Source organism: Dendronephthya gigantea, unplaced genomic scaffold (assembly GCF_004324835.1).
Source record: "Dendronephthya gigantea isolate DGI-Jeju-01 unplaced genomic scaffold, DenGig_1.0 000013F, whole genome shotgun sequence".
In the NCBI taxonomy this organism is placed as follows: domain Eukaryota; kingdom Metazoa; phylum Cnidaria; class Anthozoa; order Malacalcyonacea; family Nephtheidae; genus Dendronephthya; species Dendronephthya gigantea.
In genome coordinates this window covers 2,075,860-2,088,222 of record NW_021163023.1, presented here as the reverse complement: position 1 = coordinate 2,088,222, position 12,363 = coordinate 2,075,860, and the positions used below count along the sequence as shown (strand labels likewise).

Genomic DNA, 12,363 nt, shown 5'->3' with positions numbered 1-12,363 from the left:
CGTCACCCATCAAGGTGAGGATTCCGACGAAAAAAGTAAACACCACATCTTGTTCAAGTCCGACAAAAAGGAACAGAAATATCGGCAAAAGTATATCTTGGTTGAACTACGGGATTTTGCCAGACGTGAAACAGAAAGACAGAAAACAACACCTCATTTCACTGACAACAAAATATAAGCGAAGCAGACGGGACATTCGTACAGTCTCAAGTGAGTGCCGCAATTCTACCTTTACAGTAAAATATGAAGATGATTACACAGTGTGGAACAACTTTTCGATTAAATACCAGGGTGAAATATACCGTTTTGATCAGTACAGAGTCACAAAGGAAGGTCTAAAGGTTTGTAATTCTTCCAACACTCTTATCCAGCAAAGATGGCAGAAAATGAACTCCATGGAAAAGGAAAAGAGCGCTTCCAGACATTGCAATGTATCTGTGGATGGTTTTCCAAGACGAGATTACCAAGTTAATAAAATTTAAAAGTTTTCCTTAATCTTACCGGGCAAAGTTTCGCAAGGCAAAACTACGGAATAATTCATGGATATTTTGCAATTTGTTCGGCAAAATTACGTTTCTCCTGCATTGACTATTTGACTAAGGTTAAGTTTGGTGAAAATTATAGAGTTTCAAAAAACTTTACCTTACTTTTCAACTACAAAGTTTATCATTACAACGAATATCGATTCAATGACGACAATATTGAGATATGTGGTTCGAGTGATTCAGGGATCCAAGCTGTTTGGAAATCTCAAAATTCGTGGAGAAAGTATCGAAACGTTTCTAGATGCCTTACTCAAGGAATGTCTTTCTTGGAGGAAAATTATTACGTTGTGAATAGGCAGTTTATACTTTATTCTGCACATCATGGTCAATATTTCACAAGAAACGACTATGGGGTGAAAGACGGTAGAGCATATACATGCAAAGAAAAGTTACGACCAAAATCAACAGAGTTTACCAAGGAAGATCTATTAACATGCAACGATTCAATCATCAATATAAAATACGATGATGAATACAAAGTTTGGAATAACTTTTCAATACTCTATAAGAACAAGGTGTATGATTATACTGAGTATCGAGTTCTGAATGATACCATAAAGATTTGTAACTCCACTGATGACTACGTACGAAATATTTGGAAAATACGTAATAACTGGATAAAAAGAAACATGTACACTAAAAATTGCAAAAATCCCAGCCTTACTGGGGTTATAAAAGATCCATATGTTGTAAGCAAGCATTTTAATGTTTATTGGGCACGCGCTGATCAATATTTCACAAGAAATGATTATGAAGTGAAAAACGGTAGACCTTATACATGCAAAGAAAAGTTACGACCTATGTCACTTGAGCATACCAAGGAGAATCTATTAAAATGCAACGATTCAATCATCAATATAAAATACGATGATGAATACAAAGTTTGGAATAACTTTTCAATACTCTATAAGAACAAGGTGTCTGATTATACTGAGTATCGAGTTCTGAATGATACCATAAAGATTTGTAACTCCACTGATGACTACGTACGGAATATTTGGAAAATGCGCAGTCTTTGGGTTAAGTTTTTTAGGGCTGTTAAAGATTGTGATAAATTCCCAAGACGATTACAAAACGTTTTTGTGGGTAGGCAGTTTCAGATCTACATTATACAAGCTGGTCAATACTTAACAAGAAACGACTATGTGGTGGCAGGCGGTAGACCTTATATATGCGAAAAAAAGTTACGACCAGAATCAACTGAGTATACCAAGGAAGATCTATTAACATGCAACGATTCAATCATCAATATAAAATACGATGATGAATACAAAGTTTGGAATAACTTTTCAATATTCTATAAGAACAAGGTGTATGATTATGCTGAGTATCGAGTTCTGAATGATACTATAAAGATTTGTAACTCCACTGATGACTACGTACGAAATGTTTGGAAAATGCGTAATAAGTGGGTATGGAAACAAATGTCTTTTAAAAGTTGTGATAAGCCTTTCAGGATAAATTATTATGTTTTGACCATGAGGTTCGGTGTCTACTGGGCACCAGCTGACCAATACCTCACAAGAAATGACTATGGAGTGATGAACGGTGAACCTTTGGTATGCCAAGAAAAATTAAGACGGGAATCAACAGAGTTTACCAAGGAAGATCTATTAACATGCAACGATTCAATCATCAATATAAAATACGATGATGAATACAAAGTTTGGAATAACTTTTCAATACTCTATAAGAACAAGGTGTATGATTATACTGAGTATCGAGTTCTGAATGATACCATAAAGATTTGTAACTCCACTGAAGACTACGTATGGAATATTTGGAAAATGCGTAATAAGTGGGTGAAAAGCTTCATATATTTTGAAAGTTGTAATAGATCCATAATCACGAAAACACACAAGCGAGGGGATTTTCCTTTTCTGAAAGAAGTTAAGTTAAAAGAGACCACAATAAAGTATACAATCGACAAGCTAGGCTACAAGCAAGGGGATTTCCCTCTTCTGAAAGAAGTTCTCCCGGACGCACCAATAAATTACACAATCGACAATACAAGTTTCGTTGAGACAGAAAACAACAACACCTTGCATAAAGACATTATGCCTACAGAGATGACTAATATTAGCATGCCGTCTTTACGAAAAGCCGCAACAAAGTACAGTTACGGCGTGTTTGAAGGTAAATTTATAATATGTTCTGATAAACATGTTAATCTTGATATATCAGATATTGAACTTACTTTCATAGCACCATTTTGTGCCTTGGCTCTTTCAATTATTTGTTTATTATTGTTGTTGATAGTTTATGGTATGCTTCCAGAGTTGCGAACTCTTCCTGGTTTGAATTTGATGAGTTTAAGTTTCTCATTTCTCTTGGCATTGATTAATTACGTAGTGTATTTGTCAAGGTATTTACGTGTTGGTAAAGAATTGGATTTCCCATGTGCCAGGCTCGAAATAACAAATAAGTTTATTACATATAACATTCTCATGAATGCTGTTGTTAACATCTATCACTTGAGAAAAACCTTTCACCACAATACTTTGGTGAGATCTGATGTAAACAAGTTGAAAACCTTCTTTAAGTACAGTCTCTTTGGCTGGGGTGTTCCTGTCGTTATAACTGTTGTCTACATTGTTCTTGTAAAGACGAAAATCTTGAGGTTTCATCAGAATATAACCCAGAGATCAGTTTCTTGTATTAAGGATCATAATCTTCCTAATTGGCTGTTTGCTGTTGAGAATTATGGTGTTCCAGGCTGTCTTTTGTTGTACATCATTGCAATGTTCATCTTCACCGCTTATCGAATTCGCAAAAAACTCAGAGCATGTAGCAACAACATTGTACAGAAATCAAACATTGTTAAGAATCGCAGAAGCTTTGTGATGTTATTTAAGCTGTCAGCAACTACAGCCGTCAGTTGGATCCCTCTTGTATTTGAAGATTTAGTGTCTAATTCTGACCTAATGATAGCATTACTGACGGTAGCGTGGCTTACTGGTGTTTATGTTGGAATTGCGTTTGTCTTCACTCGAAAAAATTACCAGCTGCTTAGGAAGAAATATTTTAGCGAGGAAGTTAGCGAATACAAGACAGTAAGACAGCAAGAAAGGGCACAAGTGTGAGTAATATACGAGTGACATTAAAATACTAAGGAATCGTTTTATGTGCACATACTAGATTTTAAAGTTGACGTTGAAAGATTAAACACTAAATAAATATCGACTGCATATTTATATTTACGCTATATATAATAAACCTATACACTAGACAAGCCAACTCTGGTATTGTATTGAAAAGTTTTATCTGATATTGTAACTACAAAAACATGTATATTTCGACCGCTATATATATTCGTACGAAATATCATGTGTATTTAGAATAAAAGTACAGTAACATAGCAAATGTATGTAAAAATTAACTAAATACATGTATATTATACTATTAAAGAACGTAGACAGTTTGCATTCTATATCAAATTATATATATCTATAGACTATGAATATGTTAATATCTTGCATAAAATTAACAAGTATGTTAAACAACATTTAATGATTTTGTCATCAACGTATTCTGTGTAGTTAAATCGATAAATTTAAGGAAGTATAAATGTGTATAAAATCATTGTAGTAAAGTATAATAAAATAGACTTGATTGGTAAGATTAGTTAAATATAACCTGGCAGAGTGCATTCAGCCTTGATTATTTTTATTTGGTGTCTTACGAGGAGGGGAGGGAGGGGAGGGAATTTTAGGAAGATTTGTCCATACTCTCCCATAGTCCCATAGTTTTTTAATGAGACAGAACGTCCCTCTGACCACAACGACTGCATGGCTGCTATACTTTTAAGTTGCATTCATGAAAATAATAATAGGAAATGAAAGAACATCTTATTTTGGATTCAACATCTTCAGTCAACGGAACTTGCAGCATAATTATCATCCATAAACTCTCGGATTTTGGGGCCTAAAGTCCTGTTACTCCCTCGAGTCTAGCCCGCGAACAGGCTCCAGCTAACCAGCCCTAAACGCAGGCGCTAACTGCATGATTATATCTCTGCCACAACCCTTAATCTATTGCGGCGAAATTTGCGATCTGAATATATGAAAAATAAGAAAATATATTCATTTTAAACTAAACTAAGATGAAAGAAGTATATTTATTTAACCAACGGCAGCGTGGGCCGTGGAGCCCAGGTAGAAAAGCCTGGCTTGCAAAGTTGATATTTAACGAGATATGAAGCATTTTAATAGTATATTTTTGTTTTTAAACACCTTGCTTCAAGAGGGTTTAGAGTGAGATCAATTTAGACATTAAAAGAACACGTTTTTTTTGTTAGCGACCTCTGCAAAGTGCAACATGGTTCGTAATCGTGGCTTCAGTTTTCGACTCTTGTATCGAGTCGTTTTATTTTTCTTGTGTTTATCGTTTGTCTGTTTTTATCGTGGCCGACTGGCCGCGAAACAATAAAATGAAATCAAGAAAATTGAATGCAAAATTAAGTAAAAAACGCTGAAATCGTAGAGTTTCAGAAGACGTGACATGGCGTGATAGAAATTTTTGAATGAGTTGATCTTGGCAAGATTGTGAAATCACCTGATCTTGCAAATTAAGATAAGATGGAAAGACTCATTGAATTGCTCTGTTGCCACTTGGCGACCGAAAGTCATTTTGTGATCTAAAAACCTCTGATGATCTGTTGTCTGGTTTAGTTGACCCTGGAACGCTACAACCCCCAGAGGTGCCAGTCTGCGTCTTGTTCCTAGTAAAATCCCCTAACAAAAGAAACACCGTCAAAGGACAGTTTCAAAAACAAAATCATTATGAAAAGCTTTTAGTAAAATTGCTCTATTTTTCCCAACCTTATGTTGCTAAAGACTCCTTATCTAATGTTAAAGTTTTTAAGTAATATCTTGCGCATCTATCCATTTGTAAATTACCAAAATATGCTTGACTACAGCTGTGTTCAGCAAGTATAAAAATACTAGGTTTTCCTGAACGACAGTCAGTTGAGTTAAGCGACGATAACAGCTACAAAATGGTTCATGGATGTAGCTCGCTTTTGTATCGAGTGTTTATCATTTGTCTCTGTTTAATTTTAGCCTGTTTTCACCGCGATGGGAGTTCCTCACACACCAGGCAGAAATGTAGAACGAGGCCACGCAAATTGAAGGAAAATGTGAAAAACGAAGCCTTGAATTCCAACGTTTTAAGAGAACAACAACTCTCAACTCCGTCACGCTTCGAGGTGAGGATTCCGACGAAAAAAATAAGCACCACATCTTGTTCAAGTCTGACAAAAAGGAACAAAAATATCAGCGAGAGTATATCTTGGTTGAACTACGGGATTTTGCCAGACGTGAGACAGAAAGACAGAAAACAACACCTCGTTTCACTGACAACAAAACACAAGCGAAGCAGACGGGAGTCACGGGACATTCGTACAGTCTCAAGTGAATGCCGCAATTCTACCTTTACAATAAAATATGAAGATGATTACACAGTGTGGAACAACTTTTCGATTAAATACCAAGGTGAAATATACCGTTTTGATCAGTACAGAGTCACAAAGGAAGGTCTAAAGGTTTGTAATTCTTCCAACACTCTTATCCAGGAAAGATGGCGGAATTTGAACACAAGGGAAAAGGAAAATATGGCTTCCAGGCATTGCAATGTATCTGTGGATGGTTTTCCAGACGAGATTACCAAGTTAATAAAAATTTAACTGTTTTCCTCAAACTTACCGGGCAAAGTTTCGCAAGGCAAAACTACGGAATAATTCATGGATATTTTGCAATTTGTTCAGCTGAATTAAGTTTATCTTGCAATGATTACGTGATTAAAGTCAAGTTTGGTGGAAATTATAGCGTTTTAAAAAACTTTGTGTTATTTTTCAACGACAAGATTCGTCATTACAACGAATATCGATTCAACGGCGACAATATTGAGATGTGTGTTTCTAATGATTCAGGGATCCAAGCTGTTTGGAAAGCTCAAAATTCGTGGAGAAAGAACGAAAACGTTTCTAGATGCCTTACTGGAGCCATGTATTTCTTTCACGAAAAATATTACGTTGTAAATAAGCAGTTTATACTTTATTCAGCATATAATAGTCAATATTTCACAAGAAACGACTATGGAGTGATCAACGGTGAACCCTTCGTATGCAAAGAAAAATTAAGACGGGAATCAACAGAGTTTACCAAAGAAGATCTATTAACATGCAACGATTCAATCATCAATATAAAATACGATGATGAATACAAAGTTTGGAATGACTTTTCAATACTCTATAAGAACAAGGTGTATGATTATACTGAGTATCGAGTTCTGAATGATACCATAAAGATTTGTAAGTCCACTGATGACTACGTACGAGATGTTTGGACTGTGCGCAATAACTGGGTGAAACAAAGCATGTACACTAAAAATTGCAAAAATCCCAGCCTTACTCGGATTATAAGATTGTACCAGTATGCTGTAAACAAGCATTTCCGTGTCTATTGGGCACTAAAACAACAATATTTCACGAGAAATAACTATGGATTGAAAGATGGTAGACCATATATATGCAAAGAAAAGTTTAGACTAAAATCATCCAAGATTTTCAAGAAATATTTATTAACATGCAAGGATTCAATCATCAATATAAAATACGATGATGAATACAAAGTTTGGAATAACTTTTCAATATCCTATAAGAACAAGGTGTATGATTATACTGAGTATCGAGTTCTGAATGATACCATAAAGATTTGTAACTCCACTGATTACAGCGAACGGAGTTTTTGGAAATGGTTTAATCGCTGGGTGGTTAGGGAACAAGAAATGGAATATAAAAATTGCAAAAATCCCAGCCTTACTGGGACTGTAAGATTATACCAGTATATTGTGAACAAGCATTTTCATGTCTATTGGGCACCCGCTGAGCAATATTTCACAAGAAACGACTATGGAGTAATAGACGGTAGACCATATATTTGCTTAGAAAAGTTTAGACCAAAATTGGCAGACTTTACCAAGGAAGATTTATTAACATGCAACGATTCAATCATCAATATAAAATACGATGATGAATACAAAGTTTATCGGTACAACTTTTCAATACTCTATAAGAAAAGGGTGTATGATTATACTGAGTATCGAGTTCTGAATGATACCATAAAGATTTGTAACTCCACTGATGAGCACGTACGGAATAGTTGGAACATGCGTAATTACTGGGTGAAAAGACAAACGTCTTGTAAAAAACACAATGTTCTTCTTGACATCCCATTTTTCTTCGTCAACAAGCAGTTCTATGTTTATTATGCAATCTTTAATCAATATTTCACAAGAAATGACTATGCAGTGATAGACGGTAGACTTTTCACATGCAGAGAAAAGTTACGTCCTCTATCATTTGAATATACCAAGGAAGATCTATTACCATGCAACGATTCAATCATGAATATAAAATACGATGATGAATACAAAGTTTGGAATAACTTTTCAATACTCTATAAGAACAAGGTGTATGATTATACTGAGTATCGAGTTCTGAATGACATTATAAAGATTTGTAACTCCACTGATGACTACGTACGGAATATTTGGAAAATGCGTAATAAGTGGGTGAAAAAGAACATGTACACCAAAAATTGCAAAAATCCCAGCTTTACTTGGATTACAAGCTTAAATTTTTTTGTTGTGAACAAGCAGTTTCATGTCTATTGGGCACCTGCTGAGCAATATTTCACCAGAAATGACTATGGATTGGAAGGCTATAACTTTATTAGTACAGTAAATATATACATATGTAAAGAAAAGTTAAGACCAGAATCAAGAGAGTTTACCAAGGAAGGTCTATTAACATGCAACGATTCAATCATCAATATAACATACGATGATGAATACAAAGTTTGGAATAACTTTTCAATACTCTATAAGAACAAGGTGTATGATTATACTGAGTATCGAGTTCTGAATGATACCATAAAGATTTGTAACTCCACTGATGACTACGTACGGAATATTTGGAAAATGCGCAATAAGTGGGTGAAAAAGAGCATGTACACCAAAAATTGCAAAAATTTCAGCTTTACTGGGATTACAAGCTTAGATTATTTTGTTGTGAACAAGCAGTTTCATGTCTATTGGGCACCTGCTGAGCAATATTTCACCAGAAATGACTATGGATTGGAAGGCTATAACTTTATTAGTATTGTAGATATATACATATGCAAAGAAAAGTTAAAACTAAAATCAACATGGTATACTAAAAAAGATTTATTAACCTGCAACGATTCAATCATCAATATAAAATACGATGATGAATACAAAGTTTGGTATGACTTTTCAATACTCTATAAGAACAAGGTGTATGATTATACTGAGTATCGAGTCCTGAATGATATCATAAAGATTTGTAACTCCACTGATGACTACGTACGGAATATTTGGAAAATGCGTAATAAGTGGGTAAAAAGCTTCACATATTTTGAAAGTTGTAATAGATCCAGAATCACGACGACGCACAAGCGAGGGGATTTTCCTCTTCTGAAAGAAGTCAAGTTGCAGGAAACGACAATGATGTACACAACTGTTATTGACAGTACAAGTTTGGTTGAGATTCGCAAAAAATACACCCTGCATATTATGGGTTCACGAATGACGAACATTAAAATGCCGTCTTTACGGAAAGCCGCAACAAAATACAGTTACGGTGTGTTGGAAGGTAAATTTATAATATGTTCTGATAAACATGTGAAACTCGATATATCAAATATTAGACTGTTTTACATAGCACCATTTTGTGCCTTGGCTCTCTCAATTATTTGTTTATTATTGTTGTTGATAGTTTATGGAATGCTTACAGAGTTGCGAACTCTTCCTGGTTTGAATTTGATGAGTTTAGGTTTCTCATTTCTCTTGGCATTTATTAATTACGCAGTGTATTTGTCACTGTATTTACGTGTTGATAAAGAATTGGATTTCCCATGTGCCAGACTGGATATAACAAATAAGTTTATTACATATAATATTCTCATGAATGCTGTTGTTAATATCTATCACTTGAGAAAAACCTTTTACCGCAATACTTTGGTGAGATCTGATGTAAACAAGTTCAAAACCTTCTTTAAGTACAGTCTCTTTAGCTGGGGTGTTCCTTTCGTTATAACTATTGTCTACATCGTTCTTGTGAAGACTGAAGTCTTGAGGTTTCATCAGAATATAACTCAGAGATCAGTTTCTTGTACTAAGGATCATAAAATTCCTAATTGGCTGGTTGTTGTTGAGAATTATGGTGTTCCAGGCTGTTTTTCGTTGTACATCATTGCAATGTTCATCTTCACCGCTTATCGAATTCGCAAAAAACTCAGAGCAAGCGACAACATTGTACAGAGATCAAAAATGGTTAAGAATCGCAGAAACTTAGTCTTGTTTTTTAAGCTTTTAACCACTACAGCCATCAGCTGGATTCCTCTTGTATTTGAAGATTTGGTGTCTAATTCTGACGTAATGATAGCATTACTGACGGTAGCGTGGCTTAGTGGTGTTTATGTTGGAATTGCGTTTGTCTTCACTCGAAAAAATTACGAGCTTTTGAAGAAGAAATATTTTAGCGAGCCCGAATGCGAGCATAAAATATCGAAAGTAATTCAACTTAGCAAACATTGAAAAGATCATTTTTGCAATTAAAAATATTTTAATGTAATAACATCTTGGGATAAGTGTAGGATATATTATTTGAGCTAAGATTGCTTTTAGTCATGCATTCAGCTACACAGCAAAATTTGTCATTCTTGAATCAAGAAAAAAAATGCTTGCTTTGAGCAAAATTTTGCTCAAAGCAAGCAAATACATTCTTGTCCGTATAGTAAGAATATTATTCTTGCATAGAAAAATATTCTTGTTTCAAGAATAATATTCTTGGCAAGAATATTTGTTCTTGATACAAGAATATTTTCTTAATACAAGAACATTTGTTCTTGCGAGAATAACCCTAGAATGCAAGAACATTTTTACTTGTTACAAGAACATATTTCCTAAATTAAGAACAATGAGAAATACATATTCTTAAAATAAGTATAAAGGTTAAGATTATATTCTCAATTTAAGAACGGTTTTCTTGGGGGCAGGTGCGCTGATACAGAAAACAACACTTTTTTAATTCAAGGTTATTGTAGTTCTATTTAAGATTTATTAATACATTCGGTATGCTAAAAGCCCCAGAAAACAAAAACAATACTACACTAATACGAAAGGGCAGAAAGTAAATTACCCAAAGTGCATGCATGCAAGTTTCATTTAAACTATAGGGTCCAGGGGGCAGTTGTACGAAAGGCGGATAGCGCTATCCACCGGATAGTGGTTTTTTCAACCCTTTTAAACATGCCTAAAAGGCAATGAAATAAAATATTTGGAGCCGACAAAAAGAGGTCCCCTAACTTAAGATTACTAAGCTTTAATCTAGATTATGCCAAACAACGAGCAATTTTAGAGCGAATGAAAAAAACACTATCCGGTGGATAGCGCTATCCGCCTTCGTCGTACAACCGGCCTCAGGCACTCAATTCTACATTGTACTATTCAAATCATAACTAAAAAGGCCAGAGGGCTTAAGCATTCCGTTAGAAATGGCAAACGACAGGGGGAAATATGAGGCAATGATGGGAATCGTGATCTGTTCGAAGTGAATTGTATAATGATTCATTTGAGGCCGGAATGAAAATAGGATGCGAAGGAATGCCGTCCAAATTTTAAGTAAAAATCAACTCAGCCTAGATGTCTTCAAATGCGAAGCTTAAGCCCTCTATTTCTATATTATCAACATTTAAAAATCATCAGATGAGTTCTGTTTGAACTCTAGATAGTCCTGTTTTGCAGACTCAAATGAGTTATATAGGTCTGCAGGGGTGTTCATGTCTTTAAATAACAAATTGTGGAGCATCGTGAGACCTAGCTCATGGGATTTCGAATAATCCACATCAATAACATAAAACAGTCCAATTAATGCAAGGACTGCTCTCATGAGACTCTTCAATGCCACAGTAAAGATTAGCGTACCTTGGCATATCAGGTAGGCTGATGTTTTATCAAGACACAGCAAAGGCATACTCTTACCCTGTCGCCGGCTGCACACTGCTTCTGGATCCTCATGATCCTACATTGAAAAACACAATTTTGCATGAAACATTTTCATCATAAGCACTGGCTGAGTGGCTGTGTAGCATGACAATAATTAGTTATCTTACTTCTTTATCAAAGTAACAATTACCTTAATCAAATAAATAAGGTCAATGAGCTTCTTGGCAGATTTATTCAGCTTTCCACTTCCAAACAACAAGTGCACGTTCTTCATAAGATGAACAACTTTGGCAACTATAACAATCAACATTTTTATTTTTGTCATTATGCGCAATAGGAAATGAACAATGCATTCAGCAGACACGGCACAACTTTTCAGATATGTTACATATATAAGAAATGCAGAATGACAGATTTTTAAATTTCTATACTTACCCTTTCCAGCTTCTGTAAGGCCCTTATCATCTGTTGATGATGATGATGATGATGATAAAGTATCATCCCCTGACAAGTCAACATGATCATCCACACAGACTACCATATCAATATTTCTCTTTTCAACCAAAGCCTTTGTTGTTGGATTAGAGTTATCAGTTTGTTGCCTTCTCAGTTTCCTAATAATGCAAAGTATATTAAATAATTATATAGTTTAGTCTAAAATAATATTCTCTGTCGACTCTCACTTGAAACTAAATACTTGATCATTTTAAAAGATTGTACTAAGAAACATTATTTTATACCTGAGATATTACTTTCCAGATGCGTGACCGCAGTAAAATCAATTTCATGC

At 34.8% G+C, this 12,363-nt stretch overlaps 2 protein-coding genes across 3 annotated transcripts in view; both read right to left on the bottom strand.

The window, feature by feature from the left end:
• The window catches only part of LOC114519665, a 48,666-nt gene that overhangs the window by 9,092 nt on the left and 27,211 nt on the right, over positions 1-12,363 (bottom strand). The window lies entirely within an intron of this gene.
• LOC114519672 lies at positions 10,468-12,161 on the bottom strand. The gene is made up of 3 exons (XM_028539848.1): positions 12,009-12,161; positions 11,764-11,867; positions 10,468-11,649 (listed from the first exon to the last, which is right to left on the bottom strand). Exons 1-3 carry the CDS (start codon positions 12,112-12,114, stop codon positions 11,320-11,322), a joined length of 540 nt encoding a protein of 179 aa, XP_028395649.1. The 5' UTR covers positions 12,115-12,161; the 3' UTR covers positions 10,468-11,319.